Here is a 12630-nt window from a genome sequence, read left to right as displayed (position 1 = left end):
CGCTGCCTGCCCCGCCCTCTCGTTGCCCCGCCCGCCCGTCCCGCTTTGCCCGGCTTTCGGAGCCAACCGGCCTCCGCCTCCGGCCGGATTGGTCTGCGCGGCGCCGTTTCCCAGCAGGCCGGCGGTGGCACGCTGTTTGAAGCTGTGCGTCAATGGTCCTTTCCGCGCCGCAGCCCCGCCCTCCTCCTCTGCTCTCGCCGGGCTGTGTCCCTGGGAGGGCGGTCCTGGGACGAGCTCAGGTGCTAGGTGCCCGCAGGAAGCTGGGGTTTGGATGGACTGGCTGAGGTCTTGGAACCAGGTCAAGCACCCTGGTCCTAGTTTGTGCCCGCCGCACGACCGGTGTGACCAATTGGGGAGCATGACCAATTGGGGAGCATGGGGAGTCATCCCCTCCCACAGACTTCAAGGCGTCCTCAGACTGCCGAGGTGCCCCCTTCTCTTCCTACAGACCGGATCCCCGCCCTCCATGGTGGGGAGGGGAGGCTGGTAGCGGGAACTCTGGGAAACCAGAGACTGGAATTCCAGCCCTGCCCGGCACAGCTGTGTGGCCTTGGGCAATTACTTAACCACTGAAACAGTTTCCTCTCGTAGACTGAGGGTATTAATTGAAGATACTTAAGCGCTTGGTAGGGGTGAGAGGAAGGAAAACCTGCAGCTTGAGGAGCTTAACTATCAGAAGCCGGGGTGCACTGTGGCCACTGCCTGGGCCTCAGCTGTTGCATTTGTAAATGAAGGTTTGGATTCTAGCCATGTCGCCTCTGATGTGTGGTGGCATCCGTTAGTCCTTTGTTTTTCTTCTCCCCATCAAAAGTGTTTCCATTTACCCTGAGCATGCGTGTTTACGAGCATCTGCCATTTGCCACCCTGTGCTGGGAGCCAGATGTGCCTGGTTCCTGTCCCCATGGAGCTTCCAGTACAGAGGGAATGACCACCGTCCAATAAATACAAAGTGGAGCGATTCACTTCAAGGGAAATGCAGGGGCTGGAGGACAGGGGAGGCCTCTGAGCGTCCTTACCCTTATTTGGGCTCTAAGTTCTTTAAATGGTTTAACAGGATGTTTCCTCTCACAAGTGCCCTTGGAGCACTTGAACTGTCCCTGTTTCGGGAAGGGGCTACTACGCTGGGGGCAGACAGGTGGACCCATCAGACCAGACAGGGATGAGGCACTGATGGCTGGCCCCACCCTGCGATGATCAGTGTTGCCCAGTGATGCTGGTAGAGGAGGGAGCCTTTCCTGTCCAGGCCTCTAGGTGCTAGGAGCCCTTGGGTAACAGGTTCTCTCTCAGAAGGGTTCAAGCTGGGCCTCAAGCTCCTGTTGAGGATTGCAATAGAAATCCTGAAAGGGTAAGACATGGAGATGCCTCCTTCATGTAGCCATGTGGCTACAGGACATGCTCTCGGAGACCCGCCTCACAGTCATGGGGTCTCCTGGGGTCCCCATGTGACTCACCCTGCCCCAGCTATTTAGAGAAGCACCTGGCACAGAGATCTAAGCAGCTCAGATAGCCTCCTTGTCTCCGAAGAGGAGACAAGGGAGTGAGGGATGCAGACCAGCAAAAAATGGTAAGGCCAAAGGATGTGCTTCCCAACAGCTGATCCCAGAACTTACTAAAAGGAGATCACTGTGCTCTGCTGAGAGGTGGGAGGGAAGGACAAAGTGGCTTTTCCAGTATAGACATCCAGGAAAAGCTTTCTAGGCAGGTTCGAAGATGCGGAGTGTGAGAGCAGGAGGCTCGGTTGTGTGGCAAAGGTGGCCATGATGAGGAGACCCATTGGAAGGTGTGGCCTGAGCTGGACATGAGGTCATGGAGTCCAGAGATGGCCACAGGACAGTCATCAAGCTTGATCAGTGACATGCAAGAGGGGGTTGATCGAGCAGGTAGCAGTTGACAGAGCATAGCAGGTAGCTGGCAAGGCACCCAGCAGGAGGGAACCTGGGTTTGGACTTCTGAGTCCCATGAGGGATGTATAAGTAGATGCCAGGAGACAGTTCCACCTTTGGGTGTAGGCCCTGGAGACAAAGACTGACTAGAACCTGAGGCCCAGGACAAGGCCACACAGAGTGGGTAGGCCTGAGCAGGAAGAGGAGACCAGAAGAACAGGACATCCCTGCAGGCCAGGGAGAGAGCATCAAGGTGGGAGTCGTTAGCAGGAGGAGGGTGGGAGGCTGCCCACTAGATTTAGCCAGGAAGGCTAAAGAGTGTCAAGAGCGTGGGTGTGTCAGAGGTAGGGACCTCTTTCAAGAAGAGTGGCTGGTGGGGGTGAGAGGGTGGTGCTCCTTCCGTGCTGCTGTAGAAAAGGCTGAGCCAGTTCTCGGTCATGGGAAGGGAGGAAATGCAGGTTGCCAGACCCCAGAAGCAGCAGGAGGGGGTGGCATTCAGCACATGCTCTGGGTGAATAGGATGGAGGGAGTGGGTTCAGCCACTGGCAGCTTAGGCAGTCTTCCAGAATATGTGGGGTGGGGGGGGGGCGGGCGCTGAAGCTGTGCTGCTCCAGGATGGCACCTGCAGCCTCCTCTTTTCTTTCTGCCCTGTCCATGCTGCATGGTGACACCCTCCTACCCACCTCTGTCCTACAGACCAACATCCCCTTCCTGCAGAATGTGCTCAACAACCAGCAGTTCCTGGCAGGCACCGTGGACACGCAGTTCATCGATGAGAATCCTGAGTTATTCCAGCTGCGGCCTGTGCAGAACCGGGCCCAGAAGCTGCTGCACTACCTCGGTCCGCCCCACTGCCCTCTCCCCTCCCCGCTCCCCATGCCTGCCTCTGGCCCTCTGCCCCTCAGCCCTGCCCTTGTTCTGATCCTGCATCTTCCTTGCTCCTCGTCTTAGGGATCCTCTTTTCCATCCATGTGGTCCTCAATAGGTCTCCACTGCCTGGACCCAGGAGTCCGTGGCTTTGGAGAGGACAGGGGCAGCTGGAGAACCGGGTGTCCTGGAGGAATGCCCCTATCCCTGAGCCCACCTACTCACATGGCCCGAATCAACCTCTTCCCAGCCTTCCCTGACGTACTGCCTGCTCTCTCCCCCAGGACACGTCATGGTGAATGGCCCCACCACCCCAATCCCTGTCAAAGCCAGCCCCAGTCCCACGGACCCTGTTGTCCCTGCGGTGCCCATAGGTAAGAGATCCATTCTGCCAACTCATGGGGAATATGAGAGATTGTCATCTGCAGGATGGGCATTACTGTCTTTGTATGCCCTAGGCCCACCCCCAGCTGGTTTCAGAGACATCCTTCTGCGGGAAGGGCCAGAGGGCTTTGCTCGAGCTGTGCGGAACCACCAGGGGCTGCTGCTGATGGACACGACATTCAGGGATGCCCACCAGTCATTGCTGGCCACTCGTGTGCGCACTCATGATCTAAAAAAGATCGCACCCTATGTTGCCCACAGCTTCAACAAGCTCTTCAGCATGGAGAACTGGGGAGGTAGGCTAAAGGAGGACTTGGGTGTTGGGCAGTGCTGGCAAAAATCAGGCCCCTTGAGTGGCCGGCCCTAAAGGTGCAAGCCTCTGGGGATACTGAGGAAGACCAAAGAAGCCAGCTGCAGTAGTACACGCCTGTGATCCCAGCTTTCAGGAGGCTGAGGCAGGAGGGTTGCAAGTTCTAGGCCAGCCTGGGCAACTTAGCCAGGCCTGTTTCAAATTATTTTAAAAAACATTCTTATATATATTTTGGGTTGTTGATAGACCTTTATTTTATTCATTTATTTATATGCCGTGCTGATCTTAGGGATCCTCTTTTCCATCCATGTGGTCCTCAATAGGTCTCCGTTGCCTGGACCCAGTGCCTCACTTGCTAGGCAAGTGCTCTACACTGAGCCTCAACCCCAGCCCTGAAGCACCCTGCGGTTCAGTACCCGTTACAGAGAGAGCGGAGGGGGAGGGGGAGAGAGGGAGAGAAAGAAAACCAAAGACTGAAGAAGGTACAAAACCAGCTTCAGAGCAGATCCAGGAGCTGGGCTGAGCATGCTGCAGGCACAGGCACGGCACAGAGGAGCAGGGGAGGAGGACCTGAGAGATAAGGAGTCAGGCACCGAGGGAAGGGACACGTGGGCCTGAGCACCCTGAGCACCGGCTGGGAGCACGAGGGAGCAGGGGCTGGAGGTTCAGGCCACAGAGCTGCAGCGTGTGGAGCTGACCTAGACCTCTCTCCATCCTTTTGCAGGGGCCACATTTGATGTCGCCATGCGCTTCCTATATGAGTGCCCCTGGCGCCGGGTGCAGGAGCTCCGGGAGCTCATCCCCAACATCCCATTCCAGATGCTGCTGCGGGGGGCCAATGCTGTGGGCTACACCAATTATCCCGACAACGTAGTCTTCAAGTGAGCCTGGGACAGGGTGGGCAGACACTGCTGGTGGGGCTTTTGGGGTGCCAGGCCACAGGGCAATGGCCTATGCTCCCCACAGCGGGCTAAATACCAAGTGTGTGTGGCCATACCCTGCGGGACTGCTGTTTGGAAGTGTCATGAAGTGCAGAATTGTTATGGCAGAACCCAAAGGGCTTCTAGATCACTCATGAGCCAGTGGTTACCTTGTGAGGGCCACTCAGTACAGAGCTGGGGTTCAAACTCAGGCCTCGGGACTCCTTGTCCTGGGCGCTCTCCCACGGCCCTACTCCTTGCAAAGCAGAGAATCCCCTCTGATCCTCCAGCCCCGGGCACGCCAATGACCACATGGCACTTGACTGCCACAGGATGCAGCTCTGCCGGTACGGATGCATCAGTGGTGATTCTGCCTGCCCAGGCTGCCCTGGAAAAGGCCCTGTCCACACAGTTGGGCTCCTATTCCTCTGTCAGGCCAGACTTCAATCCCTAGGGGCTGTAGAGTAGCCAGGCCAGGAACTAGAGAAGGAAATGCAGGGAGTAGGTGGGGCTCACTCCTTGTTTCTCACCCACTCAGGTTCTGTGAGGTGGCCAAAGAGAACGGCATGGACGTCTTCCGGATCTTTGACTCCCTCAACTACTTGCCCAACATGCTGCTCGGCATGGAGGCGGCAGGCAGTGCTGGGGGTGTGGTGGAGGCTGCCATTTCCTACACAGGCGATGTGGCTGACCCCAGCCGTACTAAATACTCACTGCAGTACTACATGGGCTTGGCTGAAGAGCTGGTGCGAGCTGGCACCCACATCCTGTGCATCAAGGTGCCAGGCCACTTGCCCATCTCTTGCTCTCTGTACCACCCATAATGTCTCCCACATCAGGCCTCTCCTTACCATGTCTCTCCTCCCTACTTTCTCCAGGACATGGCAGGGCTGCTGAAGCCAGCAGCCTGTACCATGCTGGTCAGCTCTCTCCGGGACCGCTTCCCTGACCTCCCACTGCACATCCACACCCATGACACGTCAGGGGCAGGTGTGGCAGCTATGCTGGCCTGTGCCCAGGCTGGGGCTGATGTGGTGGATGTGGCAGCTGACTCCATGTCTGGGATGACCTCACAGCCCAGCATGGGTGCCTTGGTTGCCTGTACCAGAGGGACTCCCCTGGACACAGGTAGGAAGAGGGCAGCCCATGGCCATGCCCCTCACAATTACAGCCACTACCAGCCCAGTATAGTCTGGCACACCTAGAACCTAAGTACCCCATGGTCCTGGGAGGAACCCTGGGGGCCTAGTACCTTGCCAAGCCTTCCTGATTTTGGCCTCCCTGCAGAGGTGCCTTTGGAGCGCGTGTTCGACTACAGCGAGTACTGGGAGGGAGCTCGGGGACTGTACTCAGCTTTTGACTGCACGGCTACCATGAAGTCTGGCAACTCAGACGTGTATGAAAATGAGATCCCGGGGGGCCAGTACACCAACCTGCACTTCCAGGCCCACAGCATGGGACTCGGATCCAAGTTTAAGGAGGTCAAGAAGGCCTATGTGGAGGCCAACCAGATGCTGGGTGACCTTATCAAGGTAAGCCAGGCCCAGTGCTCTCACCTGACACACAATCCTGTATACTCCTCCCTGGGCCTCTAATAAGATGCCTGCTGTCCTAACTTAGAGACCCTTCTCAGGTGACGCCCTCTTCCAAGATTGTGGGGGACCTGGCCCAGTTCATGGTGCAGAATGGATTGAGCCGAGCAGAGGCTGAAGCGCAGGCAGAAGAGCTGTCCTTCCCCCGCTCTGTGGTGGAGTTCCTGCAGGGCTACATTGGTGTCCCCCATGGGGGGTTCCCTGAGCCCTTTCGCTCTAAGGTAGGGAAGGCCCAGCATGCTGTGAGGGTGGGAGCTGGACCTGCAGGAAATCAGGTCTGACCCTCTGCTTTTACTCCCCAGGTGCTGAAGGACCTGCCAAGGGTAGAGGGGCGGCCTGGGGCTTCCCTCCCTCCCCTGAACCTGCAGGCACTGGAGAAGGAGTTGGTAGAGCGGCATGGAGAGGAGATTACCCCAGAGGATGTGCTCTCAGCGGCCATGTATCCTGATGTCTTTGCCCAATTCAAGGATTTCACTGCTACCTTTGGCCCCCTGGACAGCCTCAATACCCGCCTCTTCCTGCAGGGCCCCAGAATTGCAGAAGAGTTTGAGGTCAGTGGCTCTGGTGCTTATTCACACTGTCCCAGCACCCCTGCCCTAGAGCTTCAGATTTGGTTGGGTTCTCTCCCAGTCTCAGGAGCTTTGGGAGCAGAAAGGACCCTTAAGAGAACAGGAGCTAGGCCTTTACATGTGAGCAGCCAAAACCCAGGGCAAAAGACTTCCCTGTGGTGGGGTCAGGGGCCTGCTCTCCTTATTGCCCTCTGCCCCAGCTCTGGGCCCCCACACCCTCCCTGCAGGTGGAGCTGGAGCGAGGCAAGACACTGCACATCAAAGCCTTGGCTGTGAGTGACCTGAACCGGGCTGGCCAGAGGCAGGTCTTCTTTGAGCTCAACGGGCAGCTGCGGTCCATCCTGGTCAAGGACACACAGGCCATGAAGGTGCGGCTCCCCCAGGACCAGCCAGATGGTGGGTGGGCTGGGCCCAGTATCTCATGCCCTTTTGCCCTGTCTGTAGGAGATGCACTTCCACCCCAAGGCTCTGAAGGATGTGAAGGGCCAGATCGGAGCGCCCATGCCTGGGAAGGTGATAGACATCAAGGTGGCAGCAGGAGCCAAGGTAGTCAAGGGTCAACCCCTGTGTGTGCTCAGTGCCATGAAGATGGAGACTGTGGTTACTTCGCCCATAGAGGGTACTGTCTGCAAGGTCCATGTGACTAAGGACATGACACTGGAAGGCGATGACCTCATCCTGGAGATTGACTGATCTTGCCCAAGACTGGCAGCCTGGCCATCCTCACCCCATACCTTCGAAATAAGCTGTGTTGCCAGAGCAGGCCCAGGCCAGCCAGTGCCTGAGGGCAGGCAGGCCTGGCCCTGGAGGTCCTGTCTCCAGTGGGACAGCAGAGCCATCACCTACAGCCCATTCCCTGTTCTCCACTGGTGGATAGTTGCTCACATATTCATCTCTTGCCAAATAAGGTCTTCTCCTTGTGGGGGACTACAGGTGGGGAAGGTGGTCTTATGACCTGGGGGTAAAAGCTTAGGGGGTCCTAATTCCTGGCAGGGGAGACTTAAGCCCCATGTCTTGGGAAATTTCCTCAATAAAACTGGCTTTTCCCTGCCCTCCACACTGGGTTCTGTGCAGCAGCCCCTGCCCAGAGGCAGTGTGGGTAGGGCTCTCTCTAAAACTCCCCATGGGCACCAGAGGCAGACCAGTTGTTTTTATCCTCCTTGGAGGGTAGCAAGGATGACAACTGTGGCCATTTTCTGCCACTACTGAGTGTCTATTATACACATATCCCCCAAAGGATCAGCTGTTACTAAACTTGTTTAGGGTTTGTTCTAAGCACTGGGTAACTATTAACTGCCCACCTTGACACAAATCTAGTCACACATTAGATAGCTTTTCCAGGGCTCCATAATTACAAAGAGACAAAAAGAGACCAGATCCAGACTCTGGCAGACCTGCTTCCCAGACACACTGTGGCCAACCTCCTACCTCCAGTCAGTGCAGAGCTAAGTACAGTCAGCACCTTCCGGGCACCTTCTGGGGAGACCCTAGGGAACGGGACCACCACAGAGATGTTTGTGATGTGTTCAGTGCGAGGCTGTTGGTGGGAGGTCAGCAGCGTCCCTGGATCAAGTCTCACAGGTCCTCCCCTGCCCATCCAAACTGGCCATAGAGAATCCTGAGCCTCAGTCCCTCACCTGCCATGGGGACAGTAACCCTGGCTGTATCAATGCCCTCCAGTTCCTCCACCATGGGTGAGGATTGCAGGCAGAGGTAAGCAGTTCCTGAGCAGGAGAGGAGAGGGCTGATGGGAGGAAATGCTGGACTTTGAGGAAGGGGAGAGAGTCCAGATCTGCTAGCTCCCAGAGGGAACCAGGCAGGAAACAGCACCCTGCAGGCCTGTCTTCTGGGTGTTCTTGCGGTTCTGGTCATAGACCTCTGAATTGAGCAAGGCAGTGGACCCAGGTTCCCAAATGTACCCTCTAAAACAGGCCCCTGCTCACTCCTCTGTCTCCAACAGCTGGCACACAGGCTGGGGAAGAGGAAAGCTCCTTAAGGAAGAAGGTGTGTGACGGTGATGTTGCCCTTTATTTCATTTTTCTGGTCCTGGGGATTGAACGCAGAGCACTTTACCACTGAGCTACATCTCCTGTCCACTTTCTATTTTTTGAGAAAGGGTCTTGCTAAGTTGCTTAGGGACTTAGCAACTGTCTCAGCCTCCTGAGTCACTGGGATTACAAGCTTGCACCACCTGGCTCTGAGACTGCCCTTTGGATCTAGGTGAATATGATCTTGTCACAGCCAACCTGAGAGTGTCAAAGGGAAGTGACTATACATCCATTTCCTTTAACCACCAACTTCAAGAAAGGGGACTTTGGGACAAATTCCTTGAGTACAGAATGGGACCTAAAAGGATATTCTTTTAAGAATAAAAAGGGAAAAGATTCCAGGTAGGGCAATAAGAACCATTCTAAAAGTGAGGTGAGGGACAGACAGAACACTAGCAGGTTCTAAGAAAGAACCTCTAGTTACCAGATGGCTTGGTAGAGTCCCTGCTGTTCTTGGGTCTGTAGCCTTTGTTCTGAGTTTCTTCAGTGGCTAGGTGAGGCACCGTGGCAGTGGTCAGGTAGAGAGAATCAGAAGCCTTCACTTCTGAGAAATTTGGAGAGGGTTCCTCTTCCATTCTGGACTGATTTCTTGAAGGCCTTGGTTGAGCCTACACCCGAACAAAGGCTAAAGGTTCTTTATCACTAGGGTTAGGACCATGGGTCCCACTCCTTGACCCCAACAGTCAAGGTACAGGCCTGGGATGAACAGGGCCCATACCTGCAGTCTCAAACCCATTTATCTAGGACTTGGGATGTCGTTCAGGAAGGCAGAAGCCATGGCCTCAGCAGCCAAAGGTCCCTATCCTGTCCTCTATTCCCAGGAAATGCCTATTAGGGTGAAGTGCCCAAAGGGTAGTGTTCAAGATAGTGGGGGGAAGGGTGGACACACTCCCATAAGTGGCCTGAAGTGTTTCCCCAAGACCCCAAATAGATGAATTCCCAAAGGTTCAAGGCCATGTTACCCAAGTTAAATCTCTTTAATACCCCAATACAAAGTTCTGATGCAAAAAGACAATGAGAAAACCCTGGAAGTTTGGGGGAGGGGTTTTACAAATAAAAACCCCTGAGCAGCTTTTCAGAGGCAGAAGGGGGCAGAGGAGCTAGGAGAAGCAATAGTCCAAAGTGAGGAAGGGAGTGCACAGCTCCTAGGACCTGTCCCTTGGTCCCCTCACTCCCAGTTGCTCCTCGCCCCCTTTCAAGAGGGGCTGCATCCTTTGGATATCTGCTCCTTTCTCTTGGTCCCTGGGATTCAACTAGCTCTGGCTTCAATCCCCTATAAAAATTCCTGAGATCTCGGGGACCCTGGCCAGCCCCTCCCTGCAGTACCCCTTGATGGGGAGGGGCCACGGAGCCCATGAGAGTTCACTGGAGTGTACACAGGAGTGAAGGTCAGGAGCACAGGAGAGCCTCTGAGTCCCCTGCCCGCTCCAAAAGCACACAAAGGGGAAGGCTGCCGTAGAGCTTGGGGTTGGTGAGGGGTTGGAGTAGAAGCAGAAAGAGTCCCACACCCAGGGCATAGCCTGCCAGAAGGGGCCGCCTCTGCGGATGTTCCAGGGCAGCACACACAGCTGGGAAGCCCATGTAATTGCAGAAGGAGTGGCAGAGAACAGGCCCAATCAGGTGTCCTGAGGAGAGGAGACAGTACAACTTATAAAGCAGCCCTATCATCTTTTCTGGCCCTTCCAGGGCTAGTGACCCTCATCCCTTGAAATAGGAGCTCATTGGGGGTGGGGGGAAAAACCCATCCACCCACATACCATGGCCTCTGCTTCCTTCCACCTCTCAGACCTCACCAAGCTGAGGGCCCTGGCTCAGCTTGTCTCAACGACTGTGGTAGAAGAAATTTTGTTGCTCCTAGAACAACACAGTATTCCCATTCTCCCACCCACTCCTGTGGGCCCCCAAGCCCCTGGAGACCCATGAGATACTAAGGACCAACCTGTGCGGATGAAGAGGAAAGCAGTGTAGGCACCGAAGACAGCTGTATAGGAGAACTGGAACGCTGGAGACGGGAGGCTTCGAGTGACCACACCTGCACACCCACCCTGCCCCAGCACTGCCCACCCATCAACCAGAGATCACCCCCTTCCCCCAAGGCAGAGGCCACGTGTCCTACCACCTACATCTGTCCTCTGCACCCCAACTCTCAGTGGTCTCTCCAATACTATATAGCCCTCTGTTTCCAATCCTTTCTTTAGAGTGGCTATTGGGGCACCCCAACCCAGGACTACCCCCAGGCAAGCTCTCTAGGACTCACCTGCAGACAAGAAGATGCTCCCCACACTGCTCTGGCGGAAACGCAGCTGCTCAATAATGTGGTGAAAATGGGCTGCGAGGAAGGCAAGAACCAAATTTTATCCCTCTGACCTTCCCTCCAGGCCCACCCCTCACTCCCAGCCCCATTCTCAGGTCTCACACTGGGAACATCTTAGCAGGATCAGGTTAAACAGACTCACCAACTCCAAAGAAGAGTGGGCAGGTGAACACAGCAGGGCCCAGGCCCATGCATGGTGCTAACATGGGCAGCATACAGGCCCGGAATACCAACTCCTCTGTCAGGGGCGCAATCACTTGGTTCCGCAGCCAACGCATGTCTGTGAGGCAGCGGGCCCAGGAGCGAGGGGCTGGGAAGCAGATTCAGAACACACAATGAACGACTAGCTATTGAACAGTGAGATCCCAGAGGCCCTTCCCCCAGAACTGTATTCCAGCCAAGTGCAGATCAGGCATCAATATTTCTGAGAACAGGAGTGAAGAAGGAGGCAATCAAACTTTACCAGACCCAATGCAAAACAATATCTTGAGATGATTAAAAGGGAAGGCATTAGTAGCTGAGGCAGGAGAGCCTGGTAGTAAACTCTAGAGACATCAAAATTTAACCAAAACCAGTTCTGCTTTCAGGAAGTCAAGGATGGAAAAGAGGCAGATAATACTCTCCAACCCGCAGCAAATACTGCTGGGATCCAGAAGGGCCTCCTTGGCCTCTAGGAACCAACTCTTAGAAGACCCCCAGCAATACGATACAATTTTACTGATGAGGAAACACATCTCATGTCTCCTATTCAGATATAACCAAGAGCCCACAGACTCCTGGCTTGGACTGCCTATGCCTATTTTTTTTTTTTTCTTTTCTGTCTTAAAGACTCACCAAGGACCACCTTCAGCCCATCTGCCAGATCACAAGGGCAATCCAGAGAGAGTTGCATCAGTGGACCCAGGAAAAGGATCTGGGAGCAGAAAAACAGCAGAGATTAAAGGAAATACTTCCACCATATTTACTGACCTTACCCAGACCTTTGCCCTTGACCAGCCTCAGGAGACTTCGGGCTTCCTGAATTCTCTAATTTCCCATCAGTGCATACCCAGGACCTTAGGGCCATATCACAAATTGTCTCCCATCAGCCAAAAAGACAGACACAACCAAGATAACAAAACGGCTACAAAGGACACACCGTGCTAGTGACAAAGAACAGAAAAGAGATAAAGCTGTAGAACTCACCATGGTCAGCAGCAGGGGCAGCAGTGCTGCTGGGAAAATGCCCTCCAGCCTGAAGCCCATCAGGGTGAGCAGGGATGTGCCTGGCTGAGCCACAGGAAAGGGGGCATCAGTCTTGCTCTCTCCCACAAAGACCCCTGAGTTCATTCCCCCTTTGCACTTTGTCCCGCCTCCTTCGCACCTGGATGCCCGTTAGTTCCCTCCAAAGCAGCACGCAGAGGGGTGAGAGACTGGAAACCACCAGGACACTGGTGAAACGCCGCTTGATGACGGCAGGGTGGTCCCTACGAGGGTGACAGTAAGTTCAGGGACCCCCCCCCACCGCAGCCACCACCTGTGAGCGCGGCCCGCCCCCGGCTCGCCAAAACTCCGCCCGCAGCCCCGCCTCTCGGGGGCGCGGGTTCCGGCGGCCGCGCGCAGCCCCCGCACCTGGGCAGCTCGCTCTTCCAGACGTACAGGCTGCCCACGTGAAGAGCAGGCCAAGGCTGAGGCAGGAGAACACCGACACCCAGCAGCACAGCCCGGGACCCGGGCTGCCCAGCGCCGCTGACTCCGCTGCCG

At 55.6% G+C, this 12630-nt stretch overlaps 2 protein-coding genes across 28 annotated transcripts in view; one reads left to right on the top strand and one right to left on the bottom strand.

Annotated features, from left to right (window-relative positions):
• Pc (pyruvate carboxylase) overlaps positions 1-7582 on the top strand; it is a 104891-nt gene extending 97309 nt beyond the window's left edge. For all 23 annotated transcript variants that reach the window (XM_015503192.2, XM_048807702.1, XM_015503197.2 and 20 more), the window contains 11 exons: positions 2580-2724; positions 3035-3124; positions 3209-3430; positions 4169-4325; positions 4903-5143; positions 5243-5492; positions 5652-5896; positions 5998-6177; positions 6259-6507; positions 6753-6893; positions 6970-7582. In XM_015503192.2, coding sequence (XP_015358678.1) covers positions 2580-2724; positions 3035-3124; positions 3209-3430; positions 4169-4325; positions 4903-5143; positions 5243-5492; positions 5652-5896; positions 5998-6177; positions 6259-6507; positions 6753-6893; positions 6970-7218 — 2169 coding nt within the window. In that variant the 3' untranslated portion in view covers positions 7219-7582. The remainder of the gene's footprint in view (positions 1-2579; positions 2725-3034; positions 3125-3208; positions 3431-4168; positions 4326-4902; positions 5144-5242; positions 5493-5651; positions 5897-5997; positions 6178-6258; positions 6508-6752; positions 6894-6969) is intronic.
• A 1949-nt stretch (positions 7583-9531) lies between these two features.
• On the bottom strand, positions 9532-12630 carry Rce1 (Ras converting CAAX endopeptidase 1). Of its 5 annotated transcripts, none has more exons than XM_015503185.2 (8): positions 12499-12630; positions 12251-12353; positions 12073-12156; positions 11722-11800; positions 11030-11197; positions 10831-10902; positions 10513-10575; positions 9532-10198 (listed from the first exon to the last, which is right to left on the bottom strand). In XM_015503185.2, the coding sequence occupies exons 3-8, from the start codon at positions 12130-12132 to the stop codon at positions 9963-9965; spliced, it is 678 nt and encodes a 225-aa protein (XP_015358671.1). In that variant the 5' UTR covers positions 12133-12156; positions 12251-12353; positions 12499-12630; the 3' UTR covers positions 9532-9962. The 5 variants fall into 5 exon arrangements, with proteins under 5 accessions (XP_015358671.1, XP_015358672.1, XP_048663671.1 ...); XM_015503186.2 differs by having other exon boundaries at positions 12073-12152; XM_048807714.1 differs by lacking the exon at positions 10513-10575 and having other exon boundaries at positions 12499-12624.

This window comes from Marmota marmota, unplaced genomic scaffold, assembly GCF_001458135.2.
Source record: "Marmota marmota marmota unplaced genomic scaffold, marMar, whole genome shotgun sequence".
Lineage (NCBI taxonomy): Eukaryota > Metazoa > Chordata > Mammalia > Rodentia > Sciuridae > Marmota > Marmota marmota.
This window is presented reverse-complemented; position numbering and strand designations above follow the sequence as displayed.

Bases quoted from the DNA above. Each gene is read 5' to 3' on its own strand.
- Rce1 (XM_015503185.2), bottom strand. From the start codon at position 12,132: ATGGGCTTCAGGCTGGAGGGCATTTTCCCAGCAGCACTGCTGCCCCTG. The intron at 10,903-11,029 runs GTGAGTCTGTTT...CCTTCCTCGCAG, and splicing joins CCCACTCTTCTTTGGAGTTG to CCCATTTTCACCACATTATT. The intron at 10,576-10,830 runs GTGAGTCCTAGA...TCCCGTCTCCAG, and splicing joins GAGCATCTTCTTGTCTGCAG to CGTTCCAGTTCTCCTATACA.